This window comes from Ambystoma mexicanum, chromosome 13 (genome assembly GCF_040938575.1).
Source record: "Ambystoma mexicanum isolate Mex_15411 chromosome 13, UKY_AmexF1_1, whole genome shotgun sequence".
Taxonomy (NCBI): domain Eukaryota; kingdom Metazoa; phylum Chordata; class Amphibia; order Caudata; family Ambystomatidae; genus Ambystoma; species Ambystoma mexicanum.
Genome location: NC_090938.1, coordinates 726,228,210 through 726,254,225, shown reverse-complemented (window position 1 = coordinate 726,254,225; position 26,016 = coordinate 726,228,210). Strand labels below are relative to the sequence as shown.

Sequence of the window (26,016 nt, the reverse complement as noted above, 5' to 3'; positions counted from 1 at the left end):
CTTGCCAGCATAATGATGCCCTATTCATTTATTGGCTGGTAAATGTGCACCCGCCAGCATAATGATGCCCCATTCATTTATTGGCCAGTAAATATGCACTCAGCAGCATAATGATGCCCCATTCATGTATTGGCCAGTAAATGTGCACTCAGCAGCATAATGATGCCCCATTCATTTATTGGCCAGTAAATGTGCACTCAGCAGCATAATGATGCCCCATTCATTTATTGGCCAGTAAATGTGCACTTGCCGGCATAATGATGCCCCATTCATTTATTGGCTGGTAAATGTGCACCCGCCAGCATAATGATGCCCCATTCATTTATTGGCCAGTAAATATGCACCCGCCAACATAATGATGCCCCATTCATTTATTGGCCAGTAAATGTGCACTCAGCAGCATAATGATGCCCCATTCATTTATTGGCTGGTAAATGTGCACCCGCCAGCATAATGATGCCCCATTCATTTATTGGCCAGTAAATATGCACCCGCCAGCATAATGATGCCCCATTCATTTATTGGCCAGTAAATGTGCACTCAGCAGCATAATGATGCCCCATTCATTTGTTGGCCAGTAAATGTGCACTCAGCAGCATAATGATGCCCCATTCATTTATTGGCCAGTAAATGTGCACTTGCCAGCATAATGATGCCCTATTCATTTATTGGCTGGTAAATGTGCACCCGCCAGCATAATGATGCCCCATTCATTTATTGGCCAGTAAATATGCACTCAGCAGCATAATGATGCCCCATTCATTTATTGGCCAGTAAATGTGCACTTGCCAGCATAATGATGCCCCATTCATTTATTGGCCAGTAAATGTGCACTTGCCAGCATAATGATGCCCTATTCATTTATTGGCCGGTAAATGTGCACCCGCCAGCATAATGATGCCCCATCCATGTATTGGACAGTAAATGTGCACTTGCCAGCATAATGATTCCCCATTCATTTATTGGCCAGTAAATGTGCACTTGCCAGCATAATGATGCCCCATTCATTTATTGGCCGGTAAATGTGCACCCGCCAGCATAATGATGCCCCATTCATTTATTGGCCAGTAAATGTGCACTTGCCAGCATAATGATGCCCCATTCATTTATTGGCCAATAAATGTGCACCCGCCAGCATAATGATGCCCCATTCATTTATTGGCCAGTAAATGTGCACTTGCTGGCATAATGATGCCCCATTCATTTATTGGCTGCTAAATGTGCACCCGCCAGAATAATGATGCCCCATTCATTTATTGGCCAGTAAATGTGCACTCAGCAGCATAATGATGCCCCATTCATTTATTGGCCAGTAAATGTGCACTTGCCAGCATAATGATGCCCCATTCATTTATTGGCTGGTAAATGTGCACCCGCCAGCATAATGGTGCCCCATTCATTTATTGGCCAGTAAATGTGCACCTTGTCCCGAAGCCGTGATGAGTCTTCACACTCAGTCTCGGAGGATAGCCAGGGGCAACGTGCTCGCTTGGAAGCAAGGCGGCATGGAGCACCACAGGTTCGATCCCTGGGTCTGCGCTTAGAAACCTCTGGGTATTAAGCACGTTATATATAACCAATTATAATTACAATGACTTGTTTTCACCGCAGGCTTATCATAACTGCGGAAATTAGCAAGTTTCAAAAAGAAAGTTTAGGAATCCTAAACACACGTGAGTGGTGTGTGCCAGCTGTGCCCATGCCTCTCAGGCATCTGAGGGCACTCCCCCGCTTCCAGGGATTGGGATTCAGATCGCCAGCCTAAGGGACTGGCTATGATGCATCTTTCAGGCATCTCCCAGGAAGCCAGAGACTAAGAGAGAGTGCCCTTTATGTGTAAAGCTGGGCCCTGTCCTATGTGGTACCGTCCCATGCCAAGCTTTCTGTGATGCCCTTCGTGCCAAGGAGGGCATAGTTTGATCAGATGTTTGGAGGCTAAAGGGTGGCAGTGTATTATTTGAATGTGGTTATTTATTGAGCCCAGTGATTGAGTAGGAATACAGGGAATGGGGGAATGGGGCATACGCCCCAACAGGGCTGTGTTACATTACAGTTAAGCAGCAGGAGCAGTGAGTGGAGGTGATGTGGTGCTGGCTGCAGCGGCGGGTATTCTTGGGGTGTCTAGGGTAGGCTCGCGTGGGTGTAGACACCACATATGCCCCCCCTCCCCAGTCTTCAGGACTCTCTGTATTCCGAGAGAGTTTTTATGACATACAATGTTGCATGCAAACACAGGCAACTGGAGTGGGCCGTCCGTCCAGAACGCACCATGGCACCGCCACCCCCCCCTCCCCAAGAACCGGGCGTAACTTTAGTTCTCCTTTTGGCAGCGTGCATGTGTGATGTACCCATTATCTGGGGCCAGGGGGGTCACTCTCCTGGGAGGATAGGTCAGTGGGAGATGTGAGGCCAGTCTGCGTGCAGCACTCGGCAGGCGGTGGCACCCGCCTCAACACCCCCACCGAAGAACCCGCCCCCTCATCTGCCCGCTTCGTCACTTGGAAAGTGACGGCCATATAGCCCCTTTTATTGGAGAGCAATTTAACGCAGAAAAATGCACCTGTGCTACTTTGCAAGGAACACCTTCAGTAAACAGTTCTGGAATGTTCCAGTGGCATCCAAGTGGAGGCAGATCCCAGAGGCTCGTGACCAGCCTCTGGACAACCCTTTCTGGTCAAAGACACGCCACTTAAACCCCTGGCATTCCAGAAGCTTGGATAACTTGATAAAAGTGACTTATCATAAAATAAAGCCTGGGAGGAGAGGAGTGGACCGCCATTGGCTGGTCTATTGTTTCCCCCAGGCCACGTGGGCCAGTGGAGTAACTTTGCTGAAAATGTTGGGGGGGGATGACATCTGAAGAAAAGTTGCCCCAGCCAAATGAATGGGGACAAAATGGTGTGCCTTGAAAGTTGGGGGGGGGGGGACAAAAACGCCTGCCCCCCCCCCCTAAAATTACGCCCATGCGCGGGGCATTGATGCGGCTTTGGGCGCGCCAACCTTGCAGCTCAGGCAAACAGAAAGCAAACAATTAAGGGCCTGACTCACAGAGTCTTTTCCTTTGGAATGGCGCCATTTAAAACGCTCCTGTGAATCAGGCCCTAGGGGCTGATGCTTTAAGTGCTGTAGGCCTGCCCCGAGGTCAGCAGTAATTCATCCATCCATTCATTCACCTAAGGTTGCATGGGAGGCGGTAGGCTTGACAGCCCGCAGAGAAGAATAGCCTACCTGGTCGTAGTGCCGAGTAGGCGCCCCTGCTGGATATGAAGGACAGGCCGGCGTCCTCGAAGACCCCCTTAAAATCCTTGCCGCTGCCCACTGAGCACCCGAGGTCGTACTCATTCATGGCCTGGAAAGCCTGTGTGCGCCCCGCAGGGAGGTTTGGGGAAAAAATAGAGCTTTAGAAAGACAGACGGACATACAGACTCTTTTTCTTTCTCTCTTTATCTCTTTCTCACCCTCTCTCTTTCTCTGCCTCTCCTTCTCTCTCTTTCTTTCTCTTTCTTTCTAGTTGTATCTCGCTCACTGTCTCTTTCTCTCTCTTTTCCTCCCGCTCACTCTCTCTCTTTCTCTCTCGCCTTCTCTCTCTCTCTCTCTCTTTGTCTCCCTCTTTCTCTCCTCCACGCCTCTCTCTTCATCGTTCTCTGGCTCTCCTTCTCTCTCTCTCGTTTTCCCTTTCCCTCTCGCTCGCTCTCTCTTTCTCTCTTTCTCGCCTTCTCTCTCTCTCTCTCTCTCTCTCTCTTTTGGGAAGTGGATTTGGGATACCAAGGGAGACCACAGGGGTAGCAAGGGAGACCGCGGGGGTCACAGGTGCGACCCTTGGCGATCCCTAAATGCTGTCCCTGAAGTGGTGGTGCCACTTATCCTGGTAGTGGCACTAGAATAAGAGACTCCTGTGGTGAGGCGGGTGCAGTTCAGGAGAAGGCAGAGGAGACAGGCAATGGAAGTGTTGGGGGTAGTAGACAGGGCACTAAAGCAAGTAGCAGGAGCAGCAGTGGGGCATCAATGCAAGTGATGGAGCTGGTGGTAAGGATGTGGTGGCAAGAGTGGAGATATTGGCAGCAGTAAGGGTTGTGGTCATCTAAGGGGTGGTGTTGGTAGCAGAGGTGGTGCCAAAGCAAGTGGTGGTGGCAGGTGTGATGCTGTCAATATAAGTGTTGGTGATGGAAAAGAGACTGGTAAGGGAATTGATGGTGGTAGTAGTGTACAGTGGTAGTAGTGGTGGTAATAGGCATGTTGGTGGCAACAGAAGTGGTGGTGGGCTTGGAAGTGATAGCGGAAGTAGGGCTGGTGGTGGCACTGGAAATAGTAGTAATGAAAGTGGTGGTGGTGGCAGCAGTAATGTATGTGGTGGTGGTGGCTATAGGGCTATTGATGGCAATGGTGGTGGTAATGAAAGGGGTGGTGGTGGTGGCAGCGGAAATGTATGTGGTGGTGGCAATAGGGCTATTTATGGCAATAATGGTGGTAATGAAAGTAGTGGTGGTGGTGGCAGTGGTAGTGCATGTGGTGGTGGTGGCGGCAATAGGGTTATCGATGGCAATTGTTGTGGTAATGAAAGTGGTGGTGATGGCAGCAGTAATGTATGTGGTGGTGGTAGCTATAGGGCTATCAATGTCAATGGTGGTGTTAATGAAAACAGTGGTGGTGGTGGCAGTGGTAGTGCATGTGGTGGTGGTGGTAACAGGGATGCTGGTTGGAGTTGGGTTAATGGAAGAGGTGACTGAAGTAGTACTGGTGGTACTGGACGTGGTGGTATTATTTGTAATTGTGGTAATGAAAGCCATGATGGTCATAGAGGTGGTGGTAATGAAATTGGTGGTGCTAGTAAAGGTGGTGACGGTAGTAGTGGATGTGGTGATAATTAAAGTGGTGGTGATAGTAGGGGTGGTGATGGTAATGAAAGTGAAAGTGGTGGTGGTAGCATGGGTGGTGATGGTATTGCAAGTGGCGGTGGTAACAGGGGTAGTGATGGTATTGCAAGTGGTGGTGGTAGCAGGGGCGGTGATGGGATTGCAAGTGGTAGCAGGGGCGGTGATGGTATTGCAAGTGGCGGTGGTAGCAGAGGCGGTGATGGTATTGCAAGTGGTGGTGGTAGCAGGGGCGGTGATGGTATTGCAAGTGGTGGTGGTAGCAGGGGCGCTGATGGTATTGCAAGTGGGGGGAGTAGCAGTGGCAGTGATGGTATTGCAGGTGGCGGTGGCAGTAGGGGCGGTGATGGTCATACAAGTGGCCGTGGTTGCAGGAGCGGTGATAGAATTGCAAGTGGCTGTGGTAGCAAGGGCAGTGATGGCATTGCAAGTGGCGGTGGTAGCAGGGGCGGTGATGGTATTGCAAGTGGTGCTGGTAGCAGGGGTGGTGATGGTATTGCAAGTGGCGGTGGTAGCAGGGGCGGTGTTGGTATTGCAAGTGGCGGTGGTAGCAGGGGCGGTGATGGCATTGCAAGTGGCAGTGGTAGCAGGGGCGGTGATGGTATTGCAAGTGGTGGTGGTAGCAGGGGCAGTGATGGTATTGCAAGTGGTGCTGGTAGCAGGGGTGGTGATGGTATTGCAAGTGGCGGTGGTAGCAGGGGCGGTGTTGGTATTGCAAGTGGCGGTGGTAGCAGGGGTGGTGATGGTATTGCAAGTGGCAGTGGAAGCAGGGGCAGTGTTGGTATTTCACGTGGCAGTGGCAGTAGGGGCAGTGATGGTCATACAAGTGGCGGTAGTAGCAGGGACGGCGATGCTATTGCAAGTGGCAGTGGCAGTAGGGGCGGTGATAGTCATACAAGTGGCTGTGGTAGCAGGGGCAGTGATGGTATTGCAAGTGGTGGTGGTAGTAGGGGCGGTGATGATATTGCAAGCGGTGGTGGTAGCAGGGGCGGTGTTGGTATTGCAAGTGGCGGTGGCAGTAGGGGCAGTGATGGTTATACAAGTGGCTGTGGTAGCAGGGGCGGTGATAGAATTGCAAGTGGGGGTGGTAGCAGGGGCAGTGATGGTACTGCACGTGGCGGTGGTAGCAGGGGCGGTGTTGGTATTGCAAGTGGCGGTGGCAGTAGGGGCGGTAAGGGTCATACAAGTGGCTGTGGTAGCAGGGGTCCTTCCTCTCCTCTATCTCTATCTCTACCTGTGGTGTTCCCCAGGGGTCTAACCTCTCTCCATGGCTGTTCAACCTATACCTGGCACTTCTTGCCCACCGCATCGCCGCTCTCTGCCCCAACTTCCAGTGCTATGCAGATGACACTCAGCTCATTTTCAGGCTGCCCTCAGCCACCTCTTCTCCCTCTCTTGTCTCTGACTGTCTGTCGCATCCATGAGTGGTGTGCTGCCAATGATCTCTGCCTTAATGCCAGCATGACCATGATTCTCCTCATCGGCACACCTGCTCCCTACTTTCCTTTCACTCTCTGGTCGGCCCTCTTGGCCCTCCTTATGCTCCCACCTGTGAGGCAAAAAACCTCGGGGTCATCTTCGACTCCACATTCTCCTTCTCTCCTCACATCTCTAACGTCTCTAAGAAGTCACACTACCAGCTGCACCTCCTCAGAGGAATCCTTCCTTTCCTCTCCTTCTCCCAGAAGCTCACTGTCTCCAGAGCTCTAGTTCTCTCCAGGCTGGACTATTGCAACAGCCTCTTTCTGAATCTGCCTGCTTCTACTCTCCGCCCCCTGCAACTTATCCAGAACAGGACTGCAAGACTTGTCCTTGGCCTCAAGCCCAGGGATCGTATCTCTCCAGGACTGAAATCTCTGCACTGGCTCCCAGTGGCTGTGAGGATTAAGTTCAAAACCGTCTGCATTGTCCATAAGGCCTTCTGGGGCCTGGGGCCTCTGTACCTTTAACTCTCTCTTCCTAAATATCTTCCTTCTTGAGCTGTTCGCTCATCCGCCTCCAACTCCCTCAGGGTCAGTCGCTTCTCCAAGTAACGAGTTGGTGGTAGATCTCTTTCTTCGGCTGGGGCCTCCCTCTGGAACAGCCTCCCTGAAACTTGAGGAGAATCATCTCCGGTTCCGGAAGCACCTCAAAACCTTTCTCTTTGCTTCTGCTTTCTCTCCTCCTCTCCCCTGCTGACTTCCTGGCTGACCGAAACTGCACTGGTTACCTGGCCACCCTCTGATCTCGGGCCCAGGTCCCCTCCCCTGCCAGTTTCTTACCTGCACTGCCTCCCTGGCAACCCACGCACTTAAGGATTGTTTCTGTACCCCTACAGTCCCACTACCAGCACTTGACACCCGATGTCTGCACTTAACCTTGCACTTGCCACCTGCTGGCTGTACTGTACCAACTGTTATTTATTCTGTTATTCCATATACCGCGCTGTACCCCCCCTGCCGCACTTTCCCCCTTCCCCCTTCCCATGCACTTGCGTGATCTGAATGACACCTGGCCTAGTATGATCGTTGTCTGTATTCCCTCTGTTCCCCCTCCCTTGCCTCGTCGCGCCTTGAAAAACTTGTGTATAGGCGCGTTATAAATGCCATATCATCATCATCATCAATTGCAAGTGGCGGTGGTAGCAGGGATAGTGATGGCAGTGCAAGTGGCGGTGGTAGCAGGGATAGTGATGGTATTGCAAGTGGCAGTGGTAGCAGGGATAGTGATGGCATTGCAAGTGGCGGTGGTAGCAGGGATAGTGATGGCAGTACAAGTGGCGGTGGTAGCAGGGATAGTGATGGCATTGCAAGTGGCGGTGGTAGCAGGGATAGTGATGGCAGTACAAGTGGCGGTGGTAGCAGGGATAGTGATGGCATTGCAAGTGGCAGTGGTAGCAGGGATAGTGATGGTATTGCAAGTGGCGGTGGTAGAAGGGATACTGATGGCATTGCAAGTGGCGGTGGTAGCAGGGATAGTGATGGCAGTACAAGTGGCGGTGGTAGCAGGATTAGTGATGGCAGTGCAAGTGGCAGTGGTAGCAGGGATAGTGATGGCATTGCAAGTGGCGGTGGTAGCAGGGATAGTGATGGTATTGCAAGTGGCAGTGGTAGCAGGGATAGTGATGGCATTGCAAGAGGCGGTGGTAGCAGGGATAGTGATGGCAGTACAAGTGGCGGTGGTAGCAGGATTAGTGATGGCAGTGCAAGTGGCAGTGGTAGCAGGGATAGTGATGGCAGTGCAAGTGGCGGTGGTAGCAGGGATAGTGATGGTATTGCAAGTGGCAGTGGTAGCAGGGATAGTGATGGCATTGCAAGTGGCAGTGGTAGCATGGATAGTGATGGCATTGCAAGTGGCGGTGGTAGCAGGGATAGTGATGGCAGTGCAAGTGGCGGTGGTAGCAGGGATAGTGATGGCAGTACAAGTGGCGGTGGTAGCAGGGATAGTGATGGCAGTGCAAGTGGCAGTGGTAGCAGGGATAGTGATAGCAGTGCAAGTGGCGGTGGTAGCAGGGATAGTGATGGCAGTAAACGTGGCGGTGGTAGCAGGATTAGTGATGGCAGTGCAAGTGGCAGTGGTAGCAGGGATAGTGATGGCATTGCAAGTGGCGGTGGTAGCAGGGATAGTGATGGCAGTAGAAGTGGCGGTGGTAGCAGGGATAGTGATGGCAGTACAAGTGGCGGTGGTAGCAGGGATAGTGATGGCAGTGCAAGTGGCAGTGGTAGCAGGGATAGTGATGGCAGTGCAAGTGGCGGTGGTAGCAGGGATAGTGATGGCAGTGCAAGTGCAGTGGTAGCAGGGATACTGATGGCAGTGCAAGTGGTTGTGGTATCACGGATAGTGATGGCAGTGCAAGTGGCGGTGGTAGCAGGGATAGTGATGGCAGTGCAAGTGGTTGTGGTAGCAAAGGAAGCAGACATGTAGTGCTTGAGGTGGCACCACCACGAGGGACAGGAAAAGAGGATTTGCACTGTTGGTAGGAACAGTGAATGTGTGCACAGTGGCTGCAGTGGAACAGTAGAGGTTGTGATGGAGCGAGAATGTTTCTACACAGGTAGGAGCAAGGTCTTGCTCCGTAGGGATATTGGTGGTGCACACAGGGACCACTGCCACATAACCAGAGGTATTACTGAGGGTTGGAGGGCCGCAGTAGGGTTTGGGGAGGGGGTGGAGAAGGTAGAAGCAAAGGATGTGCTGTCGGGATGTGTAGGGGTGTCTACCTTCTTGGGGCTCAGCTTGTTCTTCTGGTTAAGAAGGTAGACGGCAGAGTCGACCGCCGCGAGCGCCACCTGGGCCTGGTCATCCGTCTCGATGGTCAGCTGGAAGTTGGCTCCTGGGCTGTGATAGTTCCTGGCGTTGACCTCCACGTGCAGCTGCAGGGAAGAGAGAAAGGGCTTACTTTAAGAACTGGGGTATGTTTCATGCTACTTCACCAACCGGGCAAGGCTACTAGGACGGCTCCAGAGAGGGTCTAGGCGATGGCCTTGCACCCAGTTAAGGGATGGGAAGACACACCTCTCCTTAGTGAGAGAACAGGATATCTACCAAGGTTCCATAGAAGGTCTAGGCGATGGCCGTGCTCCCTGGTGAGGGATGGGAAGCCACCTCTCCTTAGCGAAAGAACAGGATATCTACCAAGGTTCCATGGAGGGTCTAGGCGATGGCCGTACACCCTGGTGAGGGATGGGAAGACACTGCTTCTTAGGGAGAGAACAGGATATTTACCAAGGTTCTATAGAGGGTCTAGGTGATGGCCGTGCACCCTAGTGAGGGATGGGAAGACACCTCTCCTTAGGGAGAGAACAGGATATTTACCAAGGTTCCATAGAGGGTCTAGGCGATGGCCGTGCTCCCTGGTGAGGGATGGGAAGACACCTCTCCTTAGGGAAAGAACAGGATATCTACCAAGGTTCCATGGAGGGTCTCGGCGATGGCCGTGCTCCCTGGTGAGGGATGCTAAGACACCTCTCCTTAGGGAAAGAACAGGATATGTACCAAGGTTCCATGGAGGGTCTAGGCGATGGCCGTACACCCTGGTGAGGGATGGGACGACACTGCTCCTTAGGGAGGGAACAGGATATTTACCAAGGTTCCATAGAGGGTCTAGGTGATGGCCGTGCACCCTGGTGAGGGATGGGAAGACACCTCTCCTTAGGGAGAGAAGAGGATATTTACCAAGGTTCCATGGAGGGTCTAGGCGATGGCCGTACACCCTGGTGAGGGATGGGAAGACACCGCTCCTTAGGGAGGGAACAGGATATTTACCAAGGTTCCATAGAGGGTCTAGGTGATGGCCGTGAACCCTGGTGAGGGATAGGAAGCCACCTCTCCTTAGGGAGAGAACAGGGTATCTACCAAGGTTCTATAGAGGGTCTAGGCGATGGCCGTAGGGATGGGAAGACACCTCTCCTTAGGGAGAGAACAGGATATCTACCAAGGTTCCATAGAGGGTCTAGGTGATGGCCGTGCACCCTGGTGAGGGATAGGAAGCCACCTCCCCTTAGGGAGAGAACAGGATATCTACCAAGGTTCCATAGAGGGTCTAGGCGATGGCCGTGCTCCCTGGTGAGGGATGGGAAGACACCTCTCCTTAGGGAAAGAACAGAATATCTACCAAGGTTCCATGGAGGGTCTAGGCGATGGCCGTACACCCTGGTGAGGGATGGGAAGACACAGCTCCTTAGGGAGAGAACAGGATATTTACCAAGGTTCCATAGAGGGTCTAGGTGATGGCCGTGCACCCTGGTGAGGGGTAGGAAGCTACCTCTCCTTAGGGAGATAACAGGGTATCTACCAAGGTTCCATAGAGGGTTTAGGCGATGGCCGTGGACCCTAGTGAGGGATAGGAAGACACCTCTCCTTAGGGAAAGAACAGGATATCTACCAAGGTTCCATGGAGGGTTTAGGCGATGGCCGTGCACCCTGGTGAGGGATGGGAAGACACCTCTCCTTAGGGAGAGAACAGGATATCTACCAAGGTTCCATAGAGGGTCTAGGCGATGGCCGTGCTCCCTGGTGAGGGATGGGAAGACACCTCTCCTTAGGGAAAGAACAGGATATCTACCAAGGTTCCATGGAGGGTCTAGGCGATGGCCGTGCTCCCTGGTGAGGGATGCTAAGACACCTCTCCTTAGGGAAAGAACAGGATATCTACCAAGGTTCCATGGAGTGTCTAGGTGATGGCCGTACACCCTGGTGAGGGATGGGACGACACTGCTCCTTTAGGAGAGAACAGGATATTTACCAAGGTTCCATAGAGGGTCTAGGTGATGGCTGTGCACCCTGGTGAGGGATGGGAAGACACCTCTCCTTAGGGAGAGAAGAGGATATTTACCAAGGTTCCATAGAGGGTCTAGGCGATGGCCGTGCTCCCTGATGAGGGATGGGAAGACACCTCTCCTTAGGGAAAGAACAGGATATCTACCAAGGTTCCATGGAGGGTCTAGGCGATGGCTGTACACCCTGGTGAGGGATGGGAAGTCACTGCTCCTTAGGGAGAGAACAGGATATTTACCAAGGTTCTATAGAGGGTCTAGGTGATGGCCGTGCACCCTGGTGAGGGATGGGAAGACACCTCTCCTTAGGGAGAGAACAGGATATTTACCAAGGTTCCATAGAGGGTCTAGGCGATGGCCGTGCTCCCTGGTGAGGGATGGGAAGACACCTCTCCTTAGGGAAAGAACAGGATATCTACCAAGGTTCCATGGAGGGTCTAGGCGATGGCCGTGCTCCCTGGTGAGGGATGCTAAGACACCTCTCCTTAGGGAAAGAACAGGATATCTACCAAGGTTCCATGGAGGGTCTAGGCGATGGCCGTACACCCTGGTGAGGGATGGGACGACACTGCTCCTTAGGGAGAGAACAGGATATTTACCAAGGTTCCATAGAGGGTCTATGTGATAGCCGTGCACCCTGGTGAGGGATGGGAAGACACCTCTCCTTAGGGAGAGAAGAGGATATTTACCAAGGTTCCATAGAGGGTCTAGGCGATGGCCGTGCTCCCTGGTGAGGGATGGGAAGACACCTGTCCTTAGGGAAAGAACAGGATATCTACCAAGGTTCCATGGAGGGTCTAGGCGATGGCCGTACACCCTGGTGAGGGATGGGAAGACACTGCTCCTTAGGGAGGGAACAGGATATTTACCAAGGTTCCATAGAGGGTCTAGGTGATGGCTGTGCACCCTGGTGAGGGATAGGAAGCCAACTCTCCTTAGGGAGAGAACAGGGTATCTACCAAGGTTCTATAGAGGGTCTAGGCGATGGCCGTGCACCCTGGTGAGGGATGGGAAGACACCTCTCCTTAGGGAGAGAAGAGGATATTTACCAAGGTTCCATAGAGGGTCTAGGCGATGGCCACGCTCCCTGGTGAGGGATGGGAAGACACCTCTCCTTAGGGAAAGAACAGGATATCTACCAAGGTTCCATGGAGGGTCTAGGCGATGGCCGTACACCCTGGTGAGGGATGGGAAGACACTGCTCCTTAGGGAGGGAACAGGATATTTACCAAGGTTCCATAGAGGGTCTAGGTGATGGCTGTGCACCCTGGTGAGGGATAGGAAGCCAACTCTCCTTAGGGAGAGAACAGGGTATCTACCAAGGTTCTATAGAGGGTCTAGGCGATGGCCGTGGACCCTGGTGAGGGATGGGAAGACACCTCTCCTTAGGGAGAGAACAGGATATCTACCAAGGTTCCATAGAGGGTCTAGGCGATGGCCGTACACCCTGGTGAGGGATGGGAAGACACTGCTCCTTAGGGAGAGAACAGGATATTTACCAAGGTTCTATAGAGGGTCTAGGTGATGGCTGTGCACCCTGGTGAGGGATAGGAAGCCACCTCTCCTTAGGCAGATAACAGGGTATCTACCAAGGTTCCATAGAGGGTCTAGGCGATAGCTGTGGACCCTAGTGAGGGATGGGAAGACACTTCTCCTTAGGGAGAGAACAGGATATCTACCAAGGTTCCATAGAGGGTCTAGGCGATGGCCGTGCACCCTGGTGAGGGATAGGAAGCCACCTCTCCTTAGGGAGATAACAGGGTATCTACCAAGGTTCCATAGAGGGTCTAGGCGATGGCCGTGGACCCTAGTGAGGGATGGGAAGACACCTCTCCTTAGGGAGAGAACAGGATATCTACCAAGTTAAACCAAAACTTGGGTAACGTTGCAGAGTACTCAGGATTCACACTTAGGAGGAGGTGGGCTGCTACCAAACTACAATTAGCCTCACACATGCAAAATAACATGCACCACACACATATATTGTGTAATATTTCAACAGAGCAAGTACATACAAAAGCACCCCGTAAACAGGTATTGCATAGATTCCACCCAACAGCAGGAACAGCAGACCACTTACACATCAAGATACAGGCCTGTGGGGGTCCCAGAAAGAAGGAGGGAGGAAAGGGGTCAACAAACAGTGCAAATCAGTCCATTAGTACTGGGCCTGAATAGGTCCCAGTTCCTCCATAGAAGCAATGTGACCACGGGTGGGTGTGGTTACTGTACCGCCATTAGTGAACGGCAGTGGGTTAATATACTATACCCTATAATAAAGGGTGGGGACCTTCTACAATGACAGTTTCTGTCCATAGGAAACCAGGAAATATGTCTGAAGTCAGTTAAGTATCTTTGTAAGTCACTTTAAAGGAGCTTCAAACATGTCCTAAAGTTCTCCCCTAGGAATCAACAGAGCACCTCTCATAGCCTTCTGTGGTTATTGGGAAGAGGCAGGTAGGTTATGCTGTTAGCCCACAGGTGCAACAGGAGACACAATCAGCCAAGAGTGGACTCCAAGGGACCTCCGACGAAGAGTTCCAGCCCAGGGCCCCAGAAACCGAACTGGTTCTACAGGGTGTGCAAAGCTCACACATGTAGATCAATGGTGGGGGGAGGGGGCTTCAGAATCCCACTACCCATGGACACTTGGGACCCGTGTGAATGAAGCCAACTATGGGAGCAGGACCCCAGGGTCCGGGGACAGGTACTCACTGTGCTGGCTGTTCTGAATGTGGCCCAGGAACGGCAGCTGCACAAGCGAGTGGAGCTACTCAAAGCATGACCCGGAAAAAGATCCAAACAAATAAGAACTAACAGAGAAAAGGGCACCTGAAAATATGACCAACGACACCGAAGACTCAGCAACAACAATGACAGGGAGAGTAGAAAGGAAGAACGGACTAATATCTGACATGCATGGGCTGCACGTGTGCAATCTGTCTCCCTCCCTCCTCACCCTCGTGGATTGAAATAGTTTGAATCATCGACACACTTGCCAACCCTACAGATTTAGTCAGCAGGCTGCTGCTTTTTAAGCAGTCCTACTGCCTACAGATTTGGGTGACAGATCCTACCGCTTTTTTCAGTGGCAGGTCATTTATGTGACTCTAAGGCAGGCTGCAGGGCAAAGCGTGCAACACATTAATGTGTCTGTCTGTGCGATGGGCGGGTAAGGGATGACTTTGAGCAATCAGCTCATATCAGTCCATTGACCTGACAGCTACGGGAACACCAGTGAAGACAAGTGGCAGAGCCCTGCACTCTTGCTGGGACAGACCCCAGAGCCCTGCACTCTTGCTGGGACAAAACCCAGAGCCCTGCACTCTTGCTGGGACAAACCCCAGAGCCCTGCACTCTTGCTGGGACAGACTCTCGATGAAACACCAGTGAAGACAAGTGGCAGAGCCCTGCACTCTTGCTGGGACAGACTCTCGATGAAACACCAGTGAAGACAAGTGACAGAGCCCTGCACTCTTGCTGGGACAGACCTCAGAGCCCTGCACTCTTGCTGGGACAGACCCCAGAGCCCTGCACTCTTGCTGGGACAGACCCCAGAGCCCTGCACTCTTGCTGAGACAGACTCTCGATGAAACACCAGTGAAGACAAGTGGCAGAGCCCTGCACTCTTGCTGGGACAGACCCCAGAGCCCTGCACTCTTGCTGGGACAGACTCTCGATGAAACACCAGTGAAGACAAGTGGCAGAGCCCTGCACACTTGCTGGGACAGACCCCAGAGCCCTGCACTCTTGCTGGGACAGACTCTCGATGAAACACCAGTGAAGACAAGTGGCAGAGCCCTGCACTCTTGCTGGGACACACCCCAGAGCCCTGCACTCTTGCTGGGACAGACTCTCGATAAAACACCAGTGAAGACAAGTGGCAGAGCCCTGCACTCTTGCTGGGACAGACTCTCGATGAAACACCAGTGAAGACAAGTGGCAGAGCCCTGCACTCTTGCTGGGACAGACTCTCGATGAAACACCAGTGAAGACAAGTGACAGAGCCCTGCACTCTTGCTGGGACAGACCCCAGAGCCCTGCACTCTTGCTGGGACAGACCCCGGAGCCCTGCACTCTTGCTGGGACAGACCCCAGAGCCCTGCACTCTTGCTGAGACAGACTCTCGATGAAACACCAGTGAAGACAAGTGGCAGAGCCCTGCACTCTTGCTGGGATTGACCCCAGAGCCCTGCACTCTTGCTGGGACAGACTCTCGATGAAACACCAGTGAAGACAAGTGGCAGAGCCCTGCACTCTTGCTGGGACAGACCCCAGAGCCCTGCACTCTTGCTGGGACAGACTCTCGATGAAACACCAGTGAAGACAAGTGGCAGAGCCCTGCACTCTTGCTGGGACAGACCCCAGAGCCCTGCACTCTTGCTGGGACAGACTCTCGATGAAACACCAGTGAAGACAAGTGGCAGAGCCCTGCACTCTTGCTGGGACAGACTCTCGATGAAACACCAGTGAAGACAAGTGGCAGAGCCCTGCACTCTTGCTGGGACAGACTCTCGATGAAACACCAGTGAAGACAAGTGACAGAGCCCTGCACTCTTGCTGGGACAGACCCCAGAGCCCTGCACTCTTGCTGGGACAGACCCCAGAGCCCTGCACTCTTGCTGGGACAGACCCCAGAGCCCTGCACTCTTGCTGAGACAGACTCTCGATGAAACACCAGTGAAGACAAGTGGCAGAGCCCTGCACTCTTGCTGGGACAGACTCCAGAGCCCTGCACTCTTGCTGGGACAGACTCTCGATGCAAAACCAGTGAAGACAAGTGGCAGAGCCCTGCACTCTTGCTAGGACAGACCCCAGAGCCCTGCACTCTTCCTGGGACAGATCTCGATGAAACACCAGTGAAGACAAGTGGCAGAGCAATGCACTCTTGCTGGGACAGACCCCAGAGCCCTGCACTCTTGCTGGGACAGACCCTCGATGAAACACCAGTGAAGACAAGTGCAGAGCAATGCACTCTTGCTGGGACAGACCCCAGAGCCCTTCACTCTTGCTGGGACAGACCCCAGAGCCCTGCACTCTTGCTGGGACAGACTCTCGATGAAACACCCGTGAAGACAAGTGGCAGAGCAATGCACTCTTGCTGGGACAGACCCCAGAGCCCTGCACTCTTGCTGGGACAGACCCCAGAGCACTGCACTCTTGCTGGGACAGACCCCAGAGCCCTGCACTCTTGCTGGGACAGACTTTCAATGAAACACCAGTGAAGACAAGTGGCAGAGCAATGCAATCTTGCTGGGACAGACCCCAGAGCTCTGCACTCTTGCTGGGACATACTCTCGATGAAACACCAGTGAAGACAAGTGGCAAAGCCATGCACTCTTGCCAGCACAGACTTTTGGTGAAGCACCAGTAAAGACAAGTGGCAGAGCCATGCACTCTTGCCGGGACAGACTTTCGATGAAGCACCAGTGAAGACAAGTGGCAGAGCCATGCACTCTTGCCGGGACAGACTTTTGGTGAAGCACCAGTGAAGACAAGTGGCAGAGCAAGGCACTCTTCCCGGGACAGACTTTCGGTGAAGCACCAGTGAAGACAAGTGGCAGAGCAATGCACTCTTGCCGGGACAGACCCCAGAGCCCTGCTCTCTTGCTGGGACAGACTCTCGATGAAACACCAGTGAAGACAAGTGGCAGAGCAATGCACTCTTGCCGGGACAGACCCCAGAGCCCTGCACTCTTGCTGGGACAGGCTCTTGATGAAACACCAGTGAAGACAAGTGGCAGAGCAATGCACTCTTGCTGGGACAGACCCCAGAGCCCTGCACTCTTGCTGGGACAGACCCTCGATGAAACACCAGTGAAGACAAGTGCAGAGCAATGCACTCTTGCTGGGACAGACCCCAGAGCCCTGCACTCTTGCTGGGACAGACCCCAGAGCCCTGCATTCTTGCTGGGACAGACTCTCGATGAAACACCAGTGAAGACAAGTGGCAGAGCAATGCACTCTTGCTGGGACAGACCCCAGAGCCCTGCACTCTTGCTGGGACAGACCCCAGAGCCCTGCACTCTTGCTGGGACAGACTCTCGATGAAACACCAGTGAAGACAAGTGGCAGAGCTCTGCACTCTTGCTGGGACAGACTCTCGATGAAACACCAGTGAAGACAAGTGGCAGAGCCCTGCACTCTTGCTGGGACAGACTCTCGATGAAACACCAGTGAAGACAAGTGGCAGAGCAATGCACTCTTGCCGGGACAGACTTTCGGTGAAGCACCAGTGAAGACATGTGGCAGAGCAATGCACTCTTGCCGGGACAGACTTTCGGTGAAGCACCAGTGAAGACAAGTGGCAGAGCAATGCACTCTTGCCAGGACAGACCCCAGAGCCCTGCTCTCTTGCTGGGACAGACTCTCAATGAAACACCAGTGAAGACAAGTGGCAGAGCAATGCACTCTTTCCGGGACAGACCCCAGAGCCCTGCACTCTTGCTGGGACAGACTCTCGATGAAACACCAGTGAATACAAGTGGCAGAGCAATGTACTCTTGCTGGGACAGACCCCAGAGCCCTGCACTCTTGCTGGGACAGAACCCAGAGCCCTGCACTCTTGCTGGGACAGACCCTCGATGACACACCAGTGAAGACAAGTGCAGAGCAATGCACTCTTGCTGGGACAGACCCCAGAGCCCTGCACTCTTGCTGGGACAGACCCCAGAGACCTGCACTCTTGCTGGGACAGGCTCTCGATGAAACACCAGTGAAGACAAGTGGCAGAGCAATGCACTCTTGCTGGGACAGACTCCAGAGCCCTGCACTCTTGCTGGGACAGACCCCAGAGCCCTGCACTCTTGCTGGGACAGACTCTCGATGAAACACCAGTGAAGACAAGTGGCAGAGCAATGCACCCTTGCTGGGACAGACCCCAGAGCCCTGCACTCTTGCTGGGACATACTCTCGATGAAACACCAGTGAAGACAAGTGGCAAAGCCATGCACTCTTGCCAGCACAGACTTTTGGTGAAGCACCAGTGAAGACAAGTGGCAGAGCCATGCACTCTTGCCGGGACAGACTTTCGATGAAACACCAGTGAAGACAAGTGGCAGAGCCATGCACTCTTGCCGGGACAGACTTTTGGTGAAGCACCAGTGAAGACAAGTGGCAGAGCAATGCACTCTTGCCGGGACAGACTTTCGGTGAAGCACCAGTGAAGACAAGTGGCAGAGCAATGCACTCTTGCCGGGACAGACCCCAGAGCCCTGCTCTCTTGCTGGGACAGACTCTCGATGAAACACCAGTGAAGACAAGTGGCAGAGCAATGCACTCTTGCCGGGACAGACCCTGGAGCCCTGCACTCTTGCTGGGACAGACTCTCGATGAAACACCAGTGAAGACAAGTGGCAGAGCAATGCACTCTTGCCGGGACAGACCCCGGAGCCCTGCTCTCTTGCTGGGACAGACTCTCGATGAAACACCAGTGTAGACAAGTGGCAGAGCAATGCACTCTTGCCAGGACAGACCCCAGAGCCCTGCACTCTTGCTGGGACAGACTCTCGATGAAACACCAGTGAAGACAAGTGGCAGAGCAATGCACTCTTGCTGGGACAGACCCCAGAGCCCTGCACTCTTGCTGGGACAGACCCCAGAGCCCTGCACTCTTGCTGGGACAGACCCTCGATGAAACACCAGTGAAGACAAGTGCAGAGCCCTGCACTATTGCTGGGACAGACCCCAGAGCCCTGCACTCTTGCTGGGACAGACCCCAGAGCCCTGCACTCTTGCTGGGACAGACTCTCGATGAAACACCAGTGAAGACAAGTGGCAGAGCAATGCACTCTTGCTGGGACAGACCCCAGAGCCCTGCACTCTTGCTGGCAAAGACCCCAGAGCCCTGCACTCTTGCTGGGACAGACCCCAGAGCCCTGCACTCTTGCTGGGACAGACTCTCGATGAAATACCAGTGAAGACAAGTGGCAGAGCAATGCACTCTTGCTGGGACAGACCCCAGAGCCCTGCACTCTTGCTGGGACAGACCCCAGAGCACTGAACTCTTGCTGGGACAGACCCCAGAGCCCTGCACTCTTGCTGGGACAGACTCTCGATGAAACACCAGTGAAGACAAGTGACAGAGCCCTGCACTCTTGCTGGGACAGACCCCAGAGCCCTGCACTCTTGCTGGGACAGACCCCAGAGCCCTGCACTCTTGCTGGGACAGACCCCAGAGCCCTGCACTCTTGCTGAGACAGACTCTCGATGAAACACCAGTGAAGACAAGTGGCAGAGCCCTGCACTCTTGCTGGGACAGACCCCAGAGCCCTGCACTCTTGCTGGGACAGACTCTCGATGAAACACCAGTGAAGACAAGTGGCAGAGCCCTGCACTCTTGCTAGGACAGACCCCAGAGCCCTGCACTCTTCCTGGGACAGATCTCCATGAAACACCAGTGAAGACAAGTGGCAGAGCAATGCACTCTTGCTGGGACAGACCCCAGAGCCCTGCACTCTTGCTGGGACAGACCCTCGATGAAACACCAGTGAAGACAAGTGCAGAGCAATGCACTCTTGCTGGGACAGACCCCAGAGCCCTTCACTCTTGCTGGGACAGACCCCAGAGCCCTGCACTCTTGCTGGGACAGACTCTCGATGAAACACCCGTGAAGACAAGTGGCAGAGCAATGCACTCTTGCTGGGACAGACCCCAGAGCCCTGCACTCTTGCTGGGACAGACCCCAGAGCACTGCACTCTTGCTGGGACAGACCCCAGTGCCCTGCACTCTTGCTGGGACAGACTTTCAATGAAACACCAGTGAAGACAAGTGGCAGAGCAATGCACTCTTGCTGGGACAGACCCCAGAGCTCTGCACTCTTGCTGGGACATACTCTCGATGAAACACCAGTGAAGACAAGTGGCAAAGCCATGCACTCTTGCCAGCACAGACTTTTGGTGAAGCACCAGTAAAGACAAGTGGCAGAGCCATGCACTCTTGCCGGGACAGACTTTCGATGAAGCACCAGTGAAGACAAGTGGCAGAGCCATGCACTTTTGCCGGGACAGACTTTTGGTGAAGCACCAGTGAAGACAAGTGGCAGAGCAATGCACTCTTCCCGGGACAGACTTTCGGTGAAGCACCAGTGAAGACAAGTGGCAGAGCAATGCACTCTTGCCGGGACAGACCCCAGAGCCCTGCTCTCTTGCTGGGACAGACTCTCGATGAAACACCAGTGAAGACAAGTGGCAGAGCAATGCACTCTTGCCGGGACAGACCCCAGAGCCCTGCACACTTGCTGGGACAGGCTCTCGATGAAACACCAGTGAAGACAAGTGGCAGAGCAATGCACTCTTGCTGGGACAGACCCCAGAGCCCTGCACTCTTGCTGGGACAGACCCTCGATGAAACACCAGTGAAGACAAGTGCAGAGCAATGCACTCTTGCTGGGACAGACCCCAGAGCCCTGCACTCTTGCTGGGACAGACCCCAGAGCCCTGCATTCTTGCTGGGACAGACTCTCGATGAAACACCAGTGAAGACAAGTGGCAGAGCAATGCACTCTTGCTGGGACAGACCCCAGAGCCCTGCACTCTTGCTGGGACAGACCCCAGAGCCCTGCACTCTTGCTGGGACAGACTCTCGATGAAACACCAGTGAAGACAAGTGGCAGAGCCCTGCACTCTTGCTGGGACAGACTCTCGATGAAACACCAGTGAAGACAAGTGGCAGAGCCCTGCACTCTTGCTGGGACAGACTCTCGATGAAACACCAGTGAAGACAAGTGGCAGAGCAATGCACTCTTGCCGGGACAGACTTTCGGTGAAGCACCAGTGAAGACATGTGGCAGAGCAATGCACTCTTGCCGGGACAGACTTTCGGTGAAGCACCAGTGAAGACAAGTGGCAGAGCAATGCACTCTTGCTGGGACAGACCCCAGAGCCCTGCACTCTTGCTGGGACAGACCCCAGAGCCCTGCATTCTTGCTGGGACAGACTCTCGATGAAACACCAGTGAAGACAAGTGGCAGAGCAATGCACTCTTGCTGGGACAGACCCCAGAGCCCTGCACTCTTGCTGGGACAGACCCCAGAGCCCTGCACTCTTGCTGGGACAGACTCTCGATGAAACACCAGTGAAGACAAGTGGCAGAGCCCTGCACTCTTGCTGGGACAGACTCTCGATGAAACACCAGTGAAGACAAGTGGCAGAGCCCTGCACTCTTGCTGGGACAGACTCTCGATGAAACACCAGTGAAGACAAGTGGCAGAGCAATGCACTCTTGCCGGGACAGACTTTCGGTGAAGCACCAGTGAAGACATGTGGCAGAGCAATGCACTCTTGCCGGGACAGACTTTCGGTGAAGCACCAGTGAAGACAAGTGGCAGAGCAATGCACTCTTGCCAGGACAGACCCCAGAGCCCTGCTCTCTTGCTGGGACAGACTCTCAATGAAACACCAGTGAAGACAAGTGGCAGAGCAATGCACTCTTTCCGGGACAGACCCCAGAGCCCTGCACTCTTGCTGGGACAGACTCTCGATGAAACACCAGTGAATACAAGTGGCAGAGCAATGTACTCTTGCTGGGACAGACCCCAGAGCCCTGCACTCTTGCTGGGACAGAACCCAGAGCCCTGCACTCTTGCTGGGACAGACCCTCGATGACACACCAGTGAAGACAAGTGCAGAGCAATGCACTCTTGCTGGGACAGACCCCAGAGCCCTGCACTCTTGCTGGGACAGACCCCAGAGACCTGCACTCTTGCTGGGACAGACTCTCGATGAAACACCAGTGAAGACAAGTGGCAGAGCAATGCACTCTTGCTGGGACAGACTCCAGAGCCCTGCACTCTTGCTGGGACAGACCCCAGAGCCCTGCACTCTTGCTGGGACAGACTCTCGATGAAACACCAGTGAAGACAAGTGGCAGAGCAATGCACCCTTGCTGGGACAGACCCCAGAGCCCTGCACTCTTGCTGGGACATACTCTCGATGAAACACCAGTGAAGACAAGTGGCAAAGCCATGCACTCTTGCCAGCACAGACTTTTGGTGAAGCACCAGTGAAGACAAGTGGCAGAGCCATGCACTCTTGCCGGGACAGACGTTTGATGAAACACCAGTGAAGACAAGTGGCAGAGCCATGCACTCTTGCCGGGACAGACTTTTGGTGAAGCACCAGTGAAGACAAGTGGCAGAGCAATGCACTCTTGCCGGGACAGACTTTCGGTGAAGCTCCAGTGAAGACAAGTGGCAGAGCAATGCACTCTTGCCGGGACAGACCCCAGAGCCCTGCTCTCTTGCTGGGACAGACTCTCGATGAAACACCAGTGAAGACAAGTGGCAGAGCAATGCACTCTTGCCGGGACAGACCCTGGAGCCCTGCACTCTTGCTGGGACAGACTCTCGATGAAACACCAGTGAAGACAAGTGGCAGAGCAATGCACTCTTGCCGGGACAGACCCCGGAGCCGTGCTCTCTTGCTGGGACAGACTCTCGATGAAACACCAGTGTAGACAAGTGGCAGAGCAATGCACTCTTGCCGGGACAGACCCCAGAGCCCTGCACTCTTGCTGGGACAGACTCTCGATGAAACACCAGTGAAGACAAGTGGCAGAGCAATGCACTCTTGCTGGGACAGACCCCAGAGCCCTGCACTCTTGCTGGGACAGACCCCAGAGCCCTGCACTCTTGCTGGGACAGACCCTCGATGAAACACCAGTGAAGACAAGTGCAGAGCCCTGCACTATTGCTGGGACAGACCCCAGAGCCCTGCACTCTTGCTGGGACAGACCCCAGAGCCCTGCACTCTTGCTGGCAAAGACCCCAGAGCCCTGCACTCTTGCTGGGACAGACCCTCGTTCAAACACCAGTGAAGACAAGTGCAGAGCAATGCACTCTTGCTGGGACAGACACCAGAGCCCTTCACTCTTGCTGGGACAGACCCCAGAGCCCTGCACTCTTGCTGGGACAGACTCTTGATGAAACACCAGTGAAGACAAGTGGCAGAGCAATACACCCTTGCTGGGACAGACCCCAGAGCCGTGCACTCTTGCTGGGACAGACCCCAGAGCACTGCACTCTTGCTGGGACAGACCCCAGAGCCCTGCACTCTTGCTGGGACAGATCTCGATGAAACACCAGTGAAGACAAGTGGCAGAGCAATGCACTCTTGCTGGGTCAGACCCCAGAGCCGTGCACTCTTGCTGGGACAGACCCTCGATGAAACACCAGTGAAGACAAGTGCAGAGCAATGCACTCTTGCTGGGACAGACCCCAGAGCCCTTCACTCTTGCTGGGACAGACCCCAGAGCCCTGCACTCTTGCTGGGACAGACTCTCGATGAAACACCAGTGAAGACAAGTGGCAGAGCAATGCACTCTTGCTGGGACAGACCCCAGAGCAATGCACTCTTGCTGGGACAGATCCCAGAGCCCTGCACTCTTGCTGGGACAGACCCTCGATGAAACACCAGTGAAGACAAGTGCAGAGCAATGCGCTCTTGCTGGGACAGACCCCAGAGCCCTGTACTCTTGCTGGGACAGACCCCAGAGCCCTGCACTCTTGCTGGGACAGACTCTCGATGAAACACCAGTGAAGACAAGTGGCAGAGCAATGCACGCTTGCTGGGACAGACCCCAGAGCCCTGCACTCTTGCTGGGACAGACCCCAGAGCCCTGCACTCTTGCTGGGACAGACTCTCGATGAAACACCAGTGAAGACAAGTGGCAGAGCAATGCACTCTTGCTGGGACAGACCCCAGAGCCCTGCACTCTTGCTTGGACAGACCCCAGAGCCCTGCACTCTTGCTGGGACAGACTCTCGATGAAACACCAGTGAAGACAAGTGGCAGAGCCCTGCACTCTTGCTGGGAAAGACTCTCGATGAAACACCAGTGAAGACAAGTGGCAGAGCCCTGCACTCTTGCTGGGACAGACTCTCGATGAAACACCTGTGAAGACAAGTGGCAGAGCAATGCACTCTTGCCGGGACAGACTTTCGGTGAAGCTCCAGTGAAGACATGTGGCAGAGCAATGCACTCTTGCCGGGACAGACTTTCGGTGAAGCACCAGTGAAGACAAGTGGCAGAGCAATGCACTCTTGCCAGGACAGACCCCAGAGCCCTGCTCTCTTGCCGGGACAGACTTTCGGTTAAGCACCAGTGAAGACAAGTGGCAGAGCAATGCACTCTTGCCGGGACAGACCCCAGAGCCCTGCTCTCTTGCTGGGACAGATTCTCGATGAAACACCAGTGAAGACAAGTGGCAGAGCAATGCACTCTTGCCGGGACAGACCCTGGAGCCCTGCACTCTTGCTGGGACAGACTCTCGATGAAACACCAGTGAAGACAAGTGGCAGAGCAATGCACTCTTGCCGGGACAGACCCCGGAGCCCTGCTCTCTTGCTGGGACAGACTCTCGATGAAACACCAGTGTAGACAAGTGGCAGAGCAATGCACTCTTGCCGGGACAGACCCCAGAGCCCTGCACTCTTGCTGGGACAGACTCTCGATGAAACACCAGTGAAGACAAGTGGCAGAGCAATGCACTCTTGCTGGGACAGACCCCAGAGCCCTGCACTCTTGCTGGGACAGACCCCAGAGCCCTGCACTCTTGCTGGGACAGACCCTCGATGAAACACCAGTGAAGACAAGTGCAGAGCCCTGCACTATTGCTGGGACAGACCCCAGAGCCCTGCACTCTTGCTGGGACAGACCCCAGAGCCCTGCACTCTTGCTGGGACAGACTCTCGATGAAACACCAGTGAAGACAAGTGGCAGAGCAATGCACTCTTGCTGGGACAGACCCCAGAGCCCTGCACTCTTGCTGGCAAAGACCCCAGAGCCCTGCACTCTTGCTGGGACAGACCCCAGAGCCCTGCACTCTTGCTGGGACAGACTCTCGATGAAATACCAGTGAAGACAAGTGGCAGAGCAATGCACTCTTGCTGGGACAGACCCCAGAGCCCTGCACTCTTGCTGGGACAGACCCCAGAGCACTGAACTCTTGCTGGGACAGACCCCAGAGCCCTGCACTCTTGCTGGGACAGACTCTCGATGAAACACCAGTGAAGACAAGTGACAGAGCCCTGCACTCTTGCTGGGACAGACCCCAGAGCCCTGCACTCTTGCTGGGACAGACCCCAGAGCCCTGCACTCTTGCTGGGACAGACCCCAGAGCCCTGCACTCTTGCTGAGACAGACTCTCGATGAAACACCAGTGAAGACAAGTGGCAGAGCCCTGCACTCTTGCTGGGACAGACCCCAGAGCCCTGCACTCTTGCTGGGACAGACTCTCGATGAAACACCAGTGAAGACAAGTGGCAGAGCCCTGCACTCTTGCTAGGACAGACCCCAGAGCCCTGCACTCTTCCTGGGACAGATCTCCATGAAACACCAGTGAAGACAAGTGGCAGAGCAATGCACTCTTGCTGGGACAGACCCCAGAGCCCTGCACTCTTGCTGGGACAGACCCTCGATGAAACACCAGTGAAGACAAGTGCAGAGCAATGCACTCTTGCTGGGACAGACCCCAGAGCCCTTCACTCTTGCTGGGACAGACCCCAGAGCCCTGCACTCTTGCTGGGACAGACTCTCGATGAAACACCCGTGAAGACAAGTGGCAGAGCAATGCACTCTTGCTGGGACAGACCCCAGAGCCCTGCACTCTTGCTGGGACAGACCCCAGAGCACTGCACTCTTGCTGGGACAGACCCCAGTGCCCTGCACTCTTGCTGGGACAGACTTTCAATGAAACACCAGTGAAGACAAGTGGCAGAGCAATGCACTCTTGCTGGGACAGACCCCAGAGCTCTGCACTCTTGCTGGGACATACTCTCGATGAAACACCAGTGAAGACAAGTGGCAAAGCCATGCACTCTTGCCAGCACAGACTTTTGGTGAAGCACCAGTAAAGACAAGTGGCAGAGCCATGCACTCTTGCCGGGACAGAC

At 54.1% G+C, this 26,016-nt stretch overlaps 1 protein-coding gene across 1 annotated transcript in view; it reads right to left on the bottom strand.

The window, feature by feature from the left end:
• LOC138521816 (complement C4-B-like) overlaps positions 1–26,016 on the bottom strand; it is a 528,615-nt gene that overhangs the window by 247,385 nt on the left and 255,214 nt on the right. The window contains exons 14-15 of the mRNA XM_069634932.1: positions 9,071–9,223; positions 3,229–3,358 (exon numbers count right to left, since the gene is read on the bottom strand). Coding sequence (XP_069491033.1) covers positions 3,229–3,358; positions 9,071–9,223 — 283 coding nt within the window. The remainder of the gene's footprint in view (positions 1–3,228; positions 3,359–9,070; positions 9,224–26,016) is intronic.